Source organism: Chanos chanos, chromosome 5 (assembly GCF_902362185.1).
Source record: "Chanos chanos chromosome 5, fChaCha1.1, whole genome shotgun sequence".
NCBI classification, from domain to species: Eukaryota; Metazoa; Chordata; class Actinopteri; order Gonorynchiformes; family Chanidae; genus Chanos; species Chanos chanos.
Window position 1 is genome coordinate 10249106 of NC_044499.1, and position 15751 is coordinate 10264856.

General features: G+C 40.3%; 1 protein-coding gene across 6 annotated transcripts; it reads left to right on the forward strand.

Annotated features, from left to right (window-relative positions):
- Positions 1-4337: 4337 nt before the first annotated feature.
- ubtfl (upstream binding transcription factor, like) lies at positions 4338-15176 on the forward strand. Of its 6 annotated transcripts, none has more exons than XM_030775326.1 (20): positions 4338-4464; positions 6825-6924; positions 7027-7208; positions 8144-8227; positions 8426-8581; positions 8768-8832; positions 8920-9040; positions 9329-9439; positions 9552-9679; positions 9999-10140; positions 10393-10434; positions 10585-10734; positions 10895-11050; positions 11629-11757; positions 12329-12414; positions 12629-12818; positions 13095-13142; positions 13640-13771; positions 14241-14363; positions 14552-15176. In XM_030775326.1, exons 2-20 carry the CDS (start codon positions 6867-6869, stop codon positions 14651-14653), a joined length of 2205 nt encoding a protein of 734 aa, XP_030631186.1. In that variant the 5' UTR covers positions 4338-4464; positions 6825-6866; the 3' UTR covers positions 14654-15176. The 6 variants fall into 6 exon arrangements, with proteins under 6 accessions (XP_030631186.1, XP_030631187.1, XP_030631188.1 ...); XM_030775327.1 differs by having other exon boundaries at positions 14244-14363; XM_030775328.1 differs by having other exon boundaries at positions 11629-11739.
- The last annotated feature ends 575 nt before the right edge of the window (positions 15177-15751 follow it).

Below are 15751 nucleotides of genomic sequence, written 5' to 3' on the forward strand. Positions count from 1 at the left end.
GTCGCTAAAGGATGCAATACTAAATGAATTCTATTTACTTATCACCAGCACATAAGAGACCTAAATGTGTTTGGAGCAATGGGATACTGAGAAAAAAAGAAAGAATGGTGTGAGAAACTTGCATGCCACAACTGTGGTTTTATTTCATAGGTTTCCAATCTGTAATGAAGCATACATCCTTCTTGTTTCAGCGTCGTTATAATTGGACATGACTTAACATAGGGTAAAAACAATCAAACCACCCCTTCTACATCTCATTTGGGTCTTCCTGTCCTCTTCTGAATGGCAGAGGGCTCCATTTAGCCATTCACTCCAGTCCAAATCTCAACAATAAACAGTAACAGCCGAAAATTCTTTATATTGTAATTATCTCCCATTTTACCAAATTACCAAAGCCTCTCCAGTTCATTTAAATGAAATAATCCTGTTGGTGCATCTTGGATTTTAAAATAATCTTCTTTTTTTTTTCTTTTTCATGCATGCTATCTAAACATTTGTGGTAAAATAATATGCGTGAGACAAGGTCACTGTCTTGCGGAGCTTTAAGTCTACAGATAAAACTAAGATCATCTGAACATCAGTTCCTTCATATGGATTGGATATTAGTTTTACCTGATTTGTAAATCTTTGATGACATCTGTTGGACCAACTACATATTTATTGAAATGACGCACATCTGGCCAGCAATAAATTAGTGTGAGATTATGTTCTGTTAATAGAGGAGCTACACAAAAATAATAGATATTTTCTTATTATATTCCTAGATAAAGCTGGATGGATTCATTTGATGTGTTTGGTGTGGGGGATAATAGTTCATATTTTATATTCACTGATAACAGTGGTTGCAATAGAGGAGAAAGAGACTGAGTGAGGCAAGAGAAGAGGGGACATGTATGGGACCATGTACATTTCTGTTTATCCACACTATTTACTAATACATTTATACTATAGACGTATAGAACAAACGTATTGTTCTCTGTTCTGTAAATGTGGCTGATCTTATAGCGACTATCTCTGATTCACCTCATTACTTTCAGTTTACATGGACAGATTCCGTTAAAGCTACTGATAAATGATAAAGACCTACCTTCTGTGTTTTTCCCCCATTTTATGTGTACAGATTCATCTGCGTGAAGTTGTCTCACTGTCTAAAACTGCAGCTCAAAAAAAAACAAAAAAAAACACTTTGTGAACTTCACATTTTCACAGACCTCTATGTCCTTCTCTATCGCTCTCTCTCTCTCGGCTATCTCCTCGTTACTTAGAGACTAACTAGAAATGAAATCATAGTGTCCCTGCCTTTTTAATATAAGACCAATGAAAAATATTTTTTTATGTGAATAAATAATTACGTGGTATGCACATGTTGTTCTCAGCAGCCACAGAGGCCGGAAGCATTTATTGTACACTGCTAAACATATTGTAGTGCCTTTTTGTTACATCAGACTGTCACCAGACGTAACTGTGTTACACTGCTTGTAACTGTGTTACACTGCTTGCTCACCATTAGAATGGGAGAGAAAGTCTGAAAACTGAGTTTGCACACATAAGTAAAAGTGACCTTTTCCATTTCAGTGCAGGTACTGTCGCGACCAGAGAGAGAAAAAGATTTCTATCAGTAATAGTTGAAATAATGAAGAAAATGTACGGATGTTAGTAATATGGCAAAGTATGTAGATGTATTTTGATTTAGGTGTTTGTAGTTTCTCTGCATATGTCTAGATATACAAATTCTGTTCCAAATAAAACAATTTAAAAAGTCTTTTCTGTTCTCTTTATACTTTTTTGTCCACCTTTTCTGAACACCGTGTTACATGCATACCTTACCACACAGCTAAGCAACACTGGTATAAGGTTGTATGACTGCCATGTACGTATCCTCACAAAATTTCACCGTTACAATTTTACAGTTTCTTCTACAATCATTTGTGTTAACTATACAATTTATGTGTTTAATATGTCCTCATGGAACAACAGGTTGAAGAGATGCATTAATCGAAGTATACAGATATATGACTGTTGAATCCTATTCTGAAATTCAGCTAAACTCTGTAGGCCCATGACAAAGAAAAATATAATGTGATTAAAGAGAACTGTTTCAAATTAAAATGACCTTTTGATTTCAAATGTACTACTATGTACAGTCGGAAGACAATCCATTGCACAGACATGAAATTATTAAAGCCAAATAGGGCTTATACCTTCATCTTCTTCAAATAAATACCTTTTACTGAATAACAAACAAACAAACAAAATGTTTCTTTTTCACTGCATGCGTTGTACTTAATTACTTAGTATGGAATGTCCACATAAGCATTTAAAACACTGAACTGCCTGGTCACTTCATGCCAGTCATTACTTTGATACAATGTTTGCAGATGTTCTATACATGTATATAGTGACTTCTGTGGACACTGTGGTGTGAACCCGATTTTATGTCATATGAAAAACTAAAATGAACATACACAACTTTCAACAGTGATTTCCAGCGCAGTATTTTATTTGTTTGTAAGTAAGTGAATTAATAAATGCCACTAAGTCGCTGGTAAAGGAACTGCATGTTTAACCCATGTTCCTAAAATTTTATGAACTGTCAGCAAACTGAAAATCAGGAGTTTGCAAATTTTCAACAACAAAACTAAATCTGCGGCAATGAATGTGGTCAGATACGCGCTTCCTGTCTTCTCTTGGCAATGACACATCATAAAATCCTCAATGAGACTTTAACCTGAACATCCAAAACCCATCCTGGCCTTTCAGCAAGCATGGAACTTAATGCATGGCACTTACATGCCTCTGCTTCTGAAAGATGATTACATTTATACAGATAAGGTCCCATTTGGATAAGGAACATACTAATCACTGAAACATTTAGGCTGATATTTATGGGCAACCTTAGCTTTGATTTGGTACATGCCCACAAAAGAGAGTCATCTGCAAAGGAAACCTTACAGCTCAGATAAGTTTCTAATTTTCTTTTTATTTACACGAATGTGCTGTTAATATTGTTGCTAAACCACATGACCTGTTCTGGGCCTGAACAGCTTCAGTATTCTTTGGGTTCCGTAAATAGACAACAGCCGGACATCCGTGGCCCTCAACATGATATATGGTTGTCACCATCAATGGCCACGTCATGGCGTATATCTGGAGATTCACAGAAAGTATGCAGATACGACGTTCTAAACTTACGTGAGACAATGTCAATGTCCTGCGGAGCTTTACGTCTGATGCTTAAATACACAGTCTAACAAATTCAAATAATCTGGGTCACATACACTGAAGGAAGCAAACATACTAACTAGCTTCCCATACTAAAGGCCTTCTTTTCCTGCTCTGCTTCTCAGTAATTTGTTAACTTGATGTAGCCAGCTCAGACAGGTATAGGAAAAACACACTGGATATGACTTTTCATCTAAAACTGATTAAGCTCTCCTTCGACTGAAGTGCTAAATATTTGCACGAAGAGCAAAGGTGAACGCAAACTACTGAGTGGATGATCCTCCTCACTGTCCCCTCCTCCTATTTCTGTCCCATTGGTCGATTTCACAAACAGGAACGTGAAAAGACTTAAAGGAGGTACAGTAGGGATAATATTGTAGTAGGAGTAATACTTTTGGTGCGACTCTTCGTGAAACCGTTATTTTTTAATCACCAAAAGACAACGCTACCGGTTGTCTATGTAAGCCATAAACAGTCCAGTTTTCTCCAATGACAACTTAAAATGTAAAACCTACAACTCCTGCGTATCAGCACAATGTTTTACTCATGTGGAGTATTTAACACTTGAATTTAATTATATTTATCACATAGTATTCACGGCGCTGAATTGCAAAATCTGTCGCTTATTTCTTGGTCTTAGATGGACATAAAAGAGGCAAAGTATATCATTGCTATTTGAGGAGAGACCTCGCCGTCTAACTAATCGGTTTAGCACCTCGAGTTGGCTGCAGGGTTTGGCTAGGAATTCCAACCTGGGCTCGACCGGGCGACGCTATCGACATAATATTTAGGCCTATATACAATGTACAAATTCTGGCAGTTTGCATTGCATTGTAATGTTTTGATCTGTTTGCACCTCACTCTTTAACCTCTAAAGCGTCATATATGAGAAACCAATTCAAATAGTGCACGTTGCAGAATGAAATAATGTAGTTTGACTAAATCACATTTAAACGATTAACGTACTTATTTAAATGCTAAATCGATAACAACAAATATTTTGTTTGTAAATATTAGCCTCCGCCTTTGTCTCCTATCTTCTAGCATGTTTTGCTCGGAGTTCCTCCCCCTGCGGCGCTGGGCGGAGTTTCATACCGAACCAGACGCTCCTTTTGTCGGATTCGTTTCGACCTGACTCCCCGGGGTTTACGGCGTTAAAAACGGCACTTTAAGACTCTTAAAGCAATTAACACGAAAAAGTTGCTGTTTGGAAACAACGCCGCTGTCGAACTGTCGAAAAAGGTGAGTAAATCCGTCCTTTTTTGACAACGTTTTAAGCGTTTTTCAAATTGTTTGTCCCCGAGTCTTTGTAACATTCATGGCGGCTCCGCAGTGAAGGCTTTGGGGCGAGGGAAGGCAGCAGTTCTCGCTCTGAACTCTATTTTCAGTTTTGATGTTTCAAAGCAAGTTTTCTTTGATTGTGTGTTTCATTCTCTTCTGAAATTACCACAATACTTGCATTTAGCTGGTAGATACTTTAGTTTTCATGGCAAATCTTTTTATTGCAAATTGGAAGCAAATGTTTTAAAAATGCACATCTCGAGAACATATAAACGTCTCAAGCTATTTTCTGTGTAGTGCCACCATTTTCTAGTGTCTGCTATTCAAAAATTATAAGGGAAAGAAAGTGTTTCCTTCGTATTTTCAGATGAGCTTTTAGCTAGCTCAAAGCTCTCGTGCCAGCGGAAGCTGCGTGCTGACTCCTGCCGGAATAAGGACGCCATTACTGGGGTTGCACGCAGACAACAGTCGGTGTACGTGCAGAAACTATTTTATTCGCTTAATTTGTGAGAGTGACGCATATTCCCACATATTTAAGTAATGTATGAAAATATAAAATAATCCGAAGTTGTTAAAAATACTTCCAAATAAGTTTTTCTTAATTTTTTTTAAATCTTACTTTACAGCAGAATTTCAAGTACGAACACCGAATTTGCGCATACTTCATAAATTCTATTTTTTCCCCCACCGTGCAACCTTTAGATACTGCTGAAGTCGTTATAATGTTTTAAACAAATTGACCTTGGCGCGGGCGGGAATGACACTGTAACCGGGAAACAGGCGCCTCTTACGGGTGCACAGCGGCGCCACCGCTTGGGGAAGGCAAAGGGACACGGGCACGCAGTCCTGGCACTTCAGCTTAGCCGCCGTGTTGCACACGGACCCTGTATTCCTTTTTGGTAGGACGGGCCAAAAAGTGGACCGGCAAAAATTAAAGCACAGTCTAAACAAGCTGTTATTTCAGTACGATAATATAGGGCAAAGCATAAAACTGGAGCAAACAGTTTCATTTAGCGCTGGTATGTTAGTCAGAGAGCATGCCTGGTTTGAGATGGCTGCATGCGGGCAGTCCAACTATGCAAGCTCCAAGGATATTCAGAGCAGCCCTGCTTGGCGCTGTCACGAGAAAGCCCCGTGTCCTGCTCAGGTTACAGTGCACTATATTCCGTAACGTCTCTCCATCATTGCGATACTCATCACTTGCCTTCCATGCGAACCCTTGTTTGTTGTCTATTTAACTAAAGATTATTCCAAAACTCGATTCACGACCGGAAAGCACCGAGTAGAACTTCACTTCACGATGACAATAATGACATCGTGTTCCGTGGTCAAGAACTCTTGGTCATTTGCTAAATGTCCCGAAACTTGTAACAATATGCGTTTAATTTCAGTGTAATTTTCATGGTTTGTGCTCCAAATCGAATGTCGGCTGATGAGTGGGTGGTACCACCGGGGAAGCAGTGGCTCAAAGCCCCTTTCAACATCACTCGTACTCACAAATGACAGGAGTTGAGACCGAGGCTTTAACACTACAGATGTGCATCGCACAAATGTGTGTTTGAGGTTTCGTATGCGTATTTCTTTTCCGTTTTCTGACCAAACTCGCTTGTAACAAATATCCGACAGTCTTCTGAAAAAGAGTACGATAGCACCGATCTAAATACATGGAATTAAAAGCCTACTCTGTCTTACCAACACTACGGTAGGAATCCGGTAGCCGATGTGGCGTTGTTAAGACAGGCGAGCAGCTCGTGCACACAACAATTAAGAGCTGAATTCCAAAGGCGATGACTTCTAAGACTACCCATTAAATCCAGGAATTGGCCATAGTTTTCAAGAGACAAATACCGCAGCAATTATGACCGTTAGTGATGTCGTCCAGTGCTCGGTTGCTCCATCTGGGTGACCACACCACGATGGTAGGCTGCTTCGTCCTATCGTGAGGGATGAAGAGGCGGAGTTTTCTCTGTGTGGTCACTGAGTCCCCCTGGCTAACAGATGTGCAAAAAAAGAATTCATTTACAGATTCATAATCCCAGTTATTACTAAGTGCTGACATAGTGTTCAGCTAAGTGTCTTTCCACTCAGTTTGATTTTCTTTTTATTGATTTATGTATGTATGTATTTATTTATTTATTTGTTTATTTATTTCCAGCATAAGCGCTTACTGCGATAATATTCGCTCTGGTCTTAATGATTCCTTTGTACCACTTGATACTGTTGGTGTCACTCTGTATCAGTATCGAAAGTAGACCGGGTAAGTAAACCAGTAATCAGTGGGATTTTAACAGTTAGAAAGTCATTTCTATCATGTTTTCTAGGCAGGCGGCGTGCCCACCAAGAGTGGACTGAATTCTGTCATCATGAATGGCAGTGCAAGTGTGTCTGCCACCCAGGCTGGCAGGATCAAAACCGAGTCAGGTACGCTCTTGTATTTTTAAGACTTTTATCCAGTACATTTAATTCAGTACATGCCATACGTTTTACTGTCAGTATGTTTGTTTTGTTTTGTCTGACTCTTAGATGGGGAGGCGTGGAGTAAGGAGGACTGCCTTACGCTGTTGGAGAGGATCCGGAGTTTTCTGCCTGATGGAGACACTATGAAATACAAGACCACAGAGTCTCATTTTGACTGGGACAAGGTGGGCTTTGGAAGCTACACAGGGGATATGTGCAAACAGAAGTGGCAGAAGGTTTCTACGGAGGTGAGGCAACAGTGAGGTGTGAAGAGAGAGAGAGTGAGAGAGAGAGAGAGAGAGAGAGAGAGAGATGTGGTGAATGGGTGTGGTTATTCAGAATGGTAAGATGAGTTTGTGCAGCAGGCCTCTGGCATTTTCCATACTCAGCACTTCTAATGCGTTGCATCGCTTCAGGGTGTGCATGACAACAGTTGTCAGGGAGACCGTGCTTGTTTTCTGGTTACAGTCTGATCAAAATAGTGAATAAACTTATGTTGCCAATAGCTCTTTAGATCAGGTTACTGTAGTATGTGCAATTCTTCTTAGATATTTGATATACTTGATGTATACTCTTTAGATATAGTTGTTTCAAAATGGGTCAGAAAATGGGTACAGTTGTTCCTTGTAGAGCTTTGTATTCTTTGAGGTAAGTGCATGTAATGTGTAGTGAACCAATTTGTCACCTCTTTATTTAAGGATTAGTTAATAACACATTTTGTGAATACAAATACAGTACTAATTAGCCCATGCTCTACAATAATGTAGCTAATTACTTAATAGCACAGTTGAAGCTACTGTAGAAGGCATAACACCCACAGAAAATGGAAAAAGTTCCATAAAAAGAAAGACACCGTGGAGAATTGTGGCACAGCAGTAATCAAGTAATCAAAGTACATATTAGTCACCTCTCTTATGAAGTGAATATGTGACCTACTGAACACACAAGAAACATCTTGCTTTGTGTGTGTGTGTGTGTGTGTGTGTGTGTGTATGTGTTTGTACATGTGATGCCGTGAGCTTAATTGTTCTTTATTGTTTCCTAATGTTAAGATTCTTTTCAGCATAAAGAAAATTTCTCTTTTTTTTTACACAAGATCAAGTTTAGGCCTTTAACATTATTAGTGCATGTGTTCCTTGTTGTCGTCACCCATAAACACGTCTTCACTTCCTTCTGCTTTCAGGTACGAAAGTACAGAACAATGACTGAACTAATTGTGGATGCAATAGAATATGTCAAGAACCCCTACAAAGGCAAAAAACTTAAGGTAGGCTTTCTAAGTAGTTTCTTAACTATAAATGATGTGATCACGAAGACTAAATAATTCTGTGCACATTTGTTTAACCAGGAACAATACTGTGCGATTGTAATTTGTGTTCATAAATTGTCACAAGCGAGGCTAAAAATCCTGTGACGTGAAGACTAAGAGCTTTTCATTGAACTTATCGACGTGTCTCCTCCGTAGACACACCCAGACTTCCCGAAGAAGCCTCTCACACCTTACTTTCGCTTCTTCATGGAAAAACGAGCCAAGTACGCCAAGATCCATCCAGAGATGAGTAACCTAGATCTCACAAAGATCCTGTCCAAAAAGTATAAAGAGCTTCCCGAGAAGAAAAAGGTGAGAGGGCACTGGAAAAGTTGATCGGTCTGGATTGATGTGTTGCATCTTTTTTTGGGCTTTGTGGACCTTTGTGGGACAAATGTCCGTTAGAATCAATCATACGACTGTTGAAAGAGAGGATGCTCTGAAGATTATTTGTGAGGTTTTAAAACTGACGCTTTGTCCCTTTGCTTTCGTGCTCAGCTGAAGTATATACAGGAGTTCCAGAGAGAGAAGGAGTCCTTTGAGAAGAACATGGCACGGTTCAAGTCAGTAACTCTTCACCCTCCGATTAAATTAAACAGCTGATTTTTTTTTTTTTTTTACTGAGTGTAACGATCTTATTCCTATCATAGAGAGGACCATCCAGATTTAATAGAGGAAAGGAAAAAATCAGACCTTCCAGAGAAACCTAAGACGCCCCAGCAGTTGTGGTACAACCATGAAAAGAAGACATACATGAAGCTTCATCCAGAGGTGTGTATCAACAAACCTGGGAGCAATAGAACAGTATGAGCATAGTAATATCTTAAATACAAAATATATATCTACTCAACTAAAGAAGTTGGCACCTGTTGATGTATAAAAAAAAAAAACCCCAAATTTATTGAGAAGTAGTATTATGGAGATATAAAATGATCTCTTTTTCTTTTAGTAGAAGTTTCAAATGTTTTCATCAGGAGAAATGAGCCGTATAAGCCTGTAGTCGTTACTGATGTGATGTGGTGCGTACTGTTTATGAGGGTTTTCTCCTCATTTCACTAGGTGAGTCAGAAGGAGTTGAAGGAGGCCTTACGTAGGCAGTGGTCCCAACTGTCAGACAAGAAACGGTTAAAATGGATCAGCAAAGCCCTGGAACTCCAGAAAGACTACGAGGTACTGAAACCACCGTTATGGTCTGTTTTGTCCGTCATCCCATGACCAAACACGATATTATACCTCTGGTTTATACCTCTAGTACAAACAAGTCATGGTTTTCTTCCTACAGGAAAGCATGAGGGTGTATCATGAGGCTCACCCAGACGCTAACTCAGATGAACATGTCAAATCTGTCCTGACCAAAGCCGAGCGGCAACTTAAGGACAAGTTTGATGGCCGGCCCACAAAACCACCACCGTAAGTACCCTTAGAGTAACACACGGTCTGAGGTTCTGATACTCAAATACATCCTTTTTGATCAATGTATAGAAGATTTTTTTCAAAAATGTTTTATAATTCCTTTACAATGTTTTCTGGTACTGTGACTTGTTTTTTTTTTTGTTCACTAGTAATATTTTCCCGGAATATTCTTTAGAAGCTATCCAGCAGGAATGTTAAAGTGCTTTTCATTTGAAAGATGACCCTGTGGTTACACCCTGTTTGTGGTTCTTTAATTAATTTTATTTGATTTAGTTGGATCAATGTGTGTGTGTGTGTGTGTGTGTGTATTCCGCAGGAATGGGTACTCTCTCTATTGCGCTGAACTGATGGTAAACATGAAGGATGTGCCAAGCACAGAGAGAATGGTTCTGTGCAGTAAGCAGTGGAAGATGATGACCCAGAAAGAGAAGGACATGTTCCAGAAACGATGTGAACAGGTTAGCTGGTCCTGTGAGGGAAAGCTATGACTACTGTAATGAAAGTGTGCTCTTGTTTTTGAAAGTTTGATTGTTTCTGTTCCTTGTCATTTTTTTTCTTTATATATATTCTGACTATGCTGACATTAATATTTTTTTTTTTTAGAGTGTTTAGAGGAAGAACCACGATCATGCTTGTTAATTTCATCTAAATGAAGTGGTTTAGATTATTTTAGATTACTTATTTTGTTCTTTTTTTTTCCTCCCTACCAGAAAAAGAAGCAGTATGAGATTGACCTCCAGAGATTTTTAGAGGTATGAATGCACTTGTGTCAGACAGCTCTGACAATCTCTTGCTAACTCTAACCGTTTCCTAAGTCAGCTTTGTGTTGAGATTCACGGGTGTTTGCCCTGGTATTCAGTGTGTTTGTATGTGTCTAATACTCTCTCTGTCTCATTCTCCAGAGTCTCCCAGAGGAAGAGCGGGAACGCGTGTTGACGGAAGAGAAGCTCGGGGGTACCAAACTGGCCGTGGGGAGTACGGGCAGCCCCCTCGGCGCTAAATCTCCCTCTGCAAAGGTGGGCGCGCTGCCAAGCCATAAAAGGGGTCCATCGGTCAGCATTTTTATTTTTAATTATTTATTTATTTATTTTTACAGATCACAGTTGTGTTTGCTGTAACCCACACATACAGTATATATACGCGCACCGTCTACACACATGATGAACAGTGAATCGAAAGCTCGTCCCAATAAATATTTTGACCTTGCCGCAGGACCGAGGTCGAGACCCGGAGCTGGATCAGTGGGTGCACGGTCTGTCGAAGGAGAAGAAAGACGGGAAAAAGAAAACGCGGCTCCCAGAAACACCCAAGACTGCCGAGGAGATGTGGCAACAAAGCGTGATTGGAGACTACCTGGCCAAGTACAGGGTAAGAGGGAGAGAAACCGTTTTACTCCCTCAGACCGGGACAGTCTAGTTTTTGTTCCTTGCCTAATGGAGTACAGGTTGGGAGAATGTGCCTGTGAGTCCAGATCTGGAGGCTGCATTTGTTTTCTGACTAATTGAAGTAGTTGGGCTATCCCTCACCAAGCCTACTCAGTTCAGCATGTGAACGGTTAGGAGTCTCTTCATACCTTTGACCAAAAGTCAAAATAATTCTCTGAGACCAATTAGCGCTGAGACCTGTTCCAAAACATTACACATATACAAATTCTTCCTCTTTAGAGTAAAAGTTCAACATTAAAAAAAAAAAAAATTCACCATGTTTTTATCTTAAAACAGCTTAGATGTATTCCCCTGGCTACTGTTGTTAAGTTGCCAACTATAGTGCTAACTATACTGTCCTTATAGATGTAAAACATGGCAGTTTGTGAAGGCAAGACTGGAACTGGCCAAGCCTTAACCACCTAATGATACTCAGCTATCATGGACAGAGGAACAAAAACCACAACTGAAATGTAATTTTCGTTCATGAGTCAAACCTGTAATTATCATTGGACTCTGCAGAATGACCGGAAGAAGGCACAGAATGCCATGGAGTCCGCGTGGAAGGCCATGGAAAAGAAAGAGAAGATTCCTTGGATCAAGAAGGCGGCCGAGGACCAGAAGCGATACGAGGTTCAGTACCGGACCGTGGTCAGTGACCAGACGTTTTGACCACTGTCTTCTCACCTGTGCTGAAGAAATGTCAAAATGTTGGTCACCCCTAACCTTCCTCTTTCCCCTGGGAGTAGACTAGAGGAGGAGAGGCCTGCCTGCCGTGGATTCGACTTCTGTCAGCTCTGTGTTCTTCATGTAGTCATGTGTTACTTTTGTTCATTGTTTGACTCCATAAACTGCCATGATTTTTCTTTTGCTAACAAATTCCACAGCCATTGTATAGATGTCGATGCGTCTCTGCCCATTTCCAGGCCGTGGGGACGGAAATCCGTATTTATTTCGATGAAGTGGACGATACTGTCTAACATGTTTTATGTTTTTGGAGGTCTGTTGTGTCTTTGTATGTGAATGTCTTTTCAGCGTGGATCCTGCGTCGATGTTTGTGTCTTTTGTATTCGGTGCATTTGACCTGTGAATGCCTGTGCATTATTGTTGTTGTTATTATTATTATTATTTATTATTATTATTATTATTATTATTAGCTTCTGCTGATGACTGTGTTTAGAGTATTGTTATTCATGCTGTATTGACACACTTTGTCCTGCAGAGAGAGCTGGTCGAGATGAGGACGATACCATCAGGGCAGGGACAAAGGAAGCCCAAATTTGATGGAGAGCCGAAGAAACCTCCCGTGTGAGTGCTACTTCTTTTTTTTATAATTTATTATCATTATTATTATTATCATCTATCAGCAGCTCTTTGTCCCCAGTAACTGTTTGTGTAATGTAATGATTCTTGTATTTCTAAATGTTTAGTGATGAAGCAGAGTCAGAATCTATTTACTCTCTAAGTCTTATTATTACCTTCAATCTCTCCCCTTTTTTTTTTTTCTCCTTTGATGCCCTAGGAGCGGGTATCAGATGTTTTCTCAGGAGCTGCTAACAAACGGTGAACTGAATCACTTTAGCCTAAAGGAACGCATGGTGGAGATTGGCAAGCGTTGGCACAAGCTCAGTCAAAACCAGAAGGACAAATACAAAAAGCAAGTGGAGGAACAGCAGCTGGAGTACAAGGCTGAGCTGGATGCCTGGGTAAAGGTAAGAAGCATGACGCATGTCGTTTCCTAACACTAAAACAAGCAGCGCGTCTGCCACAGGTGCCGGATTCGGGAGGAAAAATAATCTTGATTGGCTAAACATTGCCATGCTTGATCAAATAACATATTTGCACACTCAACTCTGGGCTCATCTCTCTTTGCGTTATGTTTGTTTTCTGTATCAACTGGCAAGTTCAGTTATTATCTCGACTAAATTCGTTTTGAAGTAGAGCCTAACGACGTTAATCGTGTTTCTTTCCTACATTCTCTCTCCTAGTCTCTTTCTCCTCAGGAACGAGCAGTCTACAAAGAGTTCTCAACTACGGTCAGTACCACACTGCTTTCACAACTCATTCGATGCATTAACTCTAACATGCGCTGCTCTAATCCTAAACAGTCTAACAATCATATATAATCATATGTAGTAACTCACAATGTGTCCTATGCCTGAATCATGCTTCTAAATGCAAGTAAATTTGCCTTACCGACATACATCATCCACTGCATGGGATACTCAAGTGTTAGCGAGGCTGTCATCAGTTTACATAGAATTGCTTCATCTTAAATGATGGAGTCTGATCTTCTCAGTCTGTCAGTGCTCTACCTTAATGCCTCTGTTCTCTTTCAATCTTGTGAGATTTGTATGACCCCCAAAAAAAACGAAAAAAGAAAAAAAAAACTAACAAGGCTTGAATGTATTCTGCTCTGAGGGGCTGCGGGGCTACTAATCATTGCTTTGAGCTTGAACTGTGTTTTCTCTTTTTTTTTTTTTTTGTGCTGCCCTCTCTCCTCCCCTCCCCACTACCTTTTCCCCCATCACAGAAACGAAAGAGTACGACAAAAGCTCGAGGTCCAGGGGCCAAAGCGCGTGTCACTAAGTGGAAGGCGGTAGGTGCCAGAGCCGGAGCGGTTGGGGCCGGGGGGGGCAAGCGTTCCATGGCGTATCGGGCTAAGGTAACGCCCGCTCTCTCTGGGTGACTCACCCACTACAGTAACACAAACAAGGACAACACCAAATGTCATGGTCAAGAACATATTTCCTTACAGTAACACAAACAAGGACAACACAAAAATGTCACGGTCAAGAACACATTTCATTACAGTAACACAAACAAGGACAACGCAATGTGCCGCCGTCAGGAATATGTTTCATGTGCCCAGGAGAACGATAAAGCTTAAATTCAGTATAGTGACCTGTGACATGATAACATTACCATCTATGTATAACGAGTATACCTCAGGCTGCACATTCAGTAGAGATTGTGAAAAAAGTTTACAGTCATGTAAGGGCAGAGGTGAAAGAAGATATAATCATGACAATAATTTCTACTTATGTCTGTGCATGTTTGATGTTGGAGACAGAGGAGGAGGAGTGATTTGAATAACTTCTTGTTAGAGAGAGGAGTTAACATGTGCTCTCCAGCAGGATACATCAGACTCTGATGAAGATGACGACAAGACAGATTCGTCAGACTCTGAAGATGAAGAGGACGAGTCTTCCGGTAGCACGGACAGCGACGATGATGACGACGATGAAGATGACGAGGTGATTTAAACTCGTTCATACGAGTTACTTTTATATCAGTGCGATGATGAAGCTATGTCAGCCTTTGTCCTAACTGTCATCTGGTCGTAAACTCTACAGAATGACGATGAGTTACTTTTATATCAGTGCGATGATGAAGCTATGTCAGCCCCTTTGTCCTAACTGTCATCTGGTCGTAAACTTTACAGAATGACGATGACGACGACGATGATGAAGATGACGAAGATGACCAATCAGATGGCACAAGTAGCTCATCATCAGAAGACACTAGTGATTCAGACTCAGACTAACTTCACTCCCCTCAAAGAGGGGACAATGCAGGGCACGCCCCCTGGCAACCGCCTGACAACGAAGCAGGCCTGGTGGCTGTGACATCACAGCATACGGTAAAACTAACTCCCTCCACGTCTCATTTTGGAGTGACCCCAGGGAGTGAGACACAGGACCCGGGGGGGTAACAGCTCCACCCCCAAGCATGTCCTCATATAAAGACTGAAGTCAACTGGATGACTTTTCTTTTATAGGAGCTGTGTTACTTGTGTGTTTATTGGAAAAATTTTTATTGCCTTCTTTGAGGTGTGTTATTACAAAACTGTGTTGCCAGTTTTTGTTTTTGTTTTTTTTAATTTTTAACTTGAAACATTTAATGAAGCAGGTAAAGCTGTTTTGAATTTGAGATGTGTCGGATTTTTGTGCTGACATTGTTGTTGGGAGAGGCAGACTTCAACATGGAGGAGATCCACCTAGCTGTGTTCATCTGTATGTCTCAGCCAGTCATGTAGGCAGGACTACGATCAGCTGCTCATGTCTTGTTTGGATCAGTTTCTGATCAAATTCTCCATAATAAATGCACTTTTTTCCTCTTGTACTGTTTGGTGTCCCTTTTTTTTTTTTTTTTTTTTTATAAATGTGGTGCTTGTTAAAGAGAACAGTAAAACAGTAACCGAACTAATTTGAAACCAAAATCACCGCCCATACAGATGAAACTCTTCCTTGTCAAGAGAGGTAAACGATAAGAGGAATAAGTCTTTTTTTCCCCCCTCTTCTTGACAGTTCGTGTATGATCGAAACGTGAACTCTTGCTAGTGCGCTGTTAACCCTGTGACATTGTGCCATCTTAAGTGATGAAGGACGGATAAGATTAAGGTCTTAAGATAGTGGAATGTAGCATCTTTATCTTATAGCATCTTTAATTTAGAGCAAAATAATGACCAGTGTTTCTGATTCACCGAGTCTGGGATAATTAGCTGTGATCTGCCATTTGAAGACAATGTGAATTTGTTGGTGTGTGATAAGCATTACGTTCAAAGGCGTACACTATGACTCCTTATATTAAGAACGCAGATTTTCCCCAGTTCGTTAGACATAATGCTCATATGGGTAACACA

What these genes read in the sequence shown, in the direction of transcription:
- ubtfl (XM_030775326.1), top strand. Translation starts at nt 6,867, where the DNA reads ATGAATGGCAGTGCAAGTGTGTCTGCCACCCAGGCTGGCAGGATCAAA. An exon ending in AAGAACATGGCACGGTTCAA is followed by an intron (nt 8,833 to 8,919) that starts GTCAGTAACTCT and finishes TTCCTATCATAG; the next exon opens with AGAGGACCATCCAGATTTAA. An exon ending in ACATGAAGCTTCATCCAGAG is followed by an intron (nt 9,041 to 9,328) that starts GTGTGTATCAAC and finishes TCATTTCACTAG; the next exon opens with GTGAGTCAGAAGGAGTTGAA.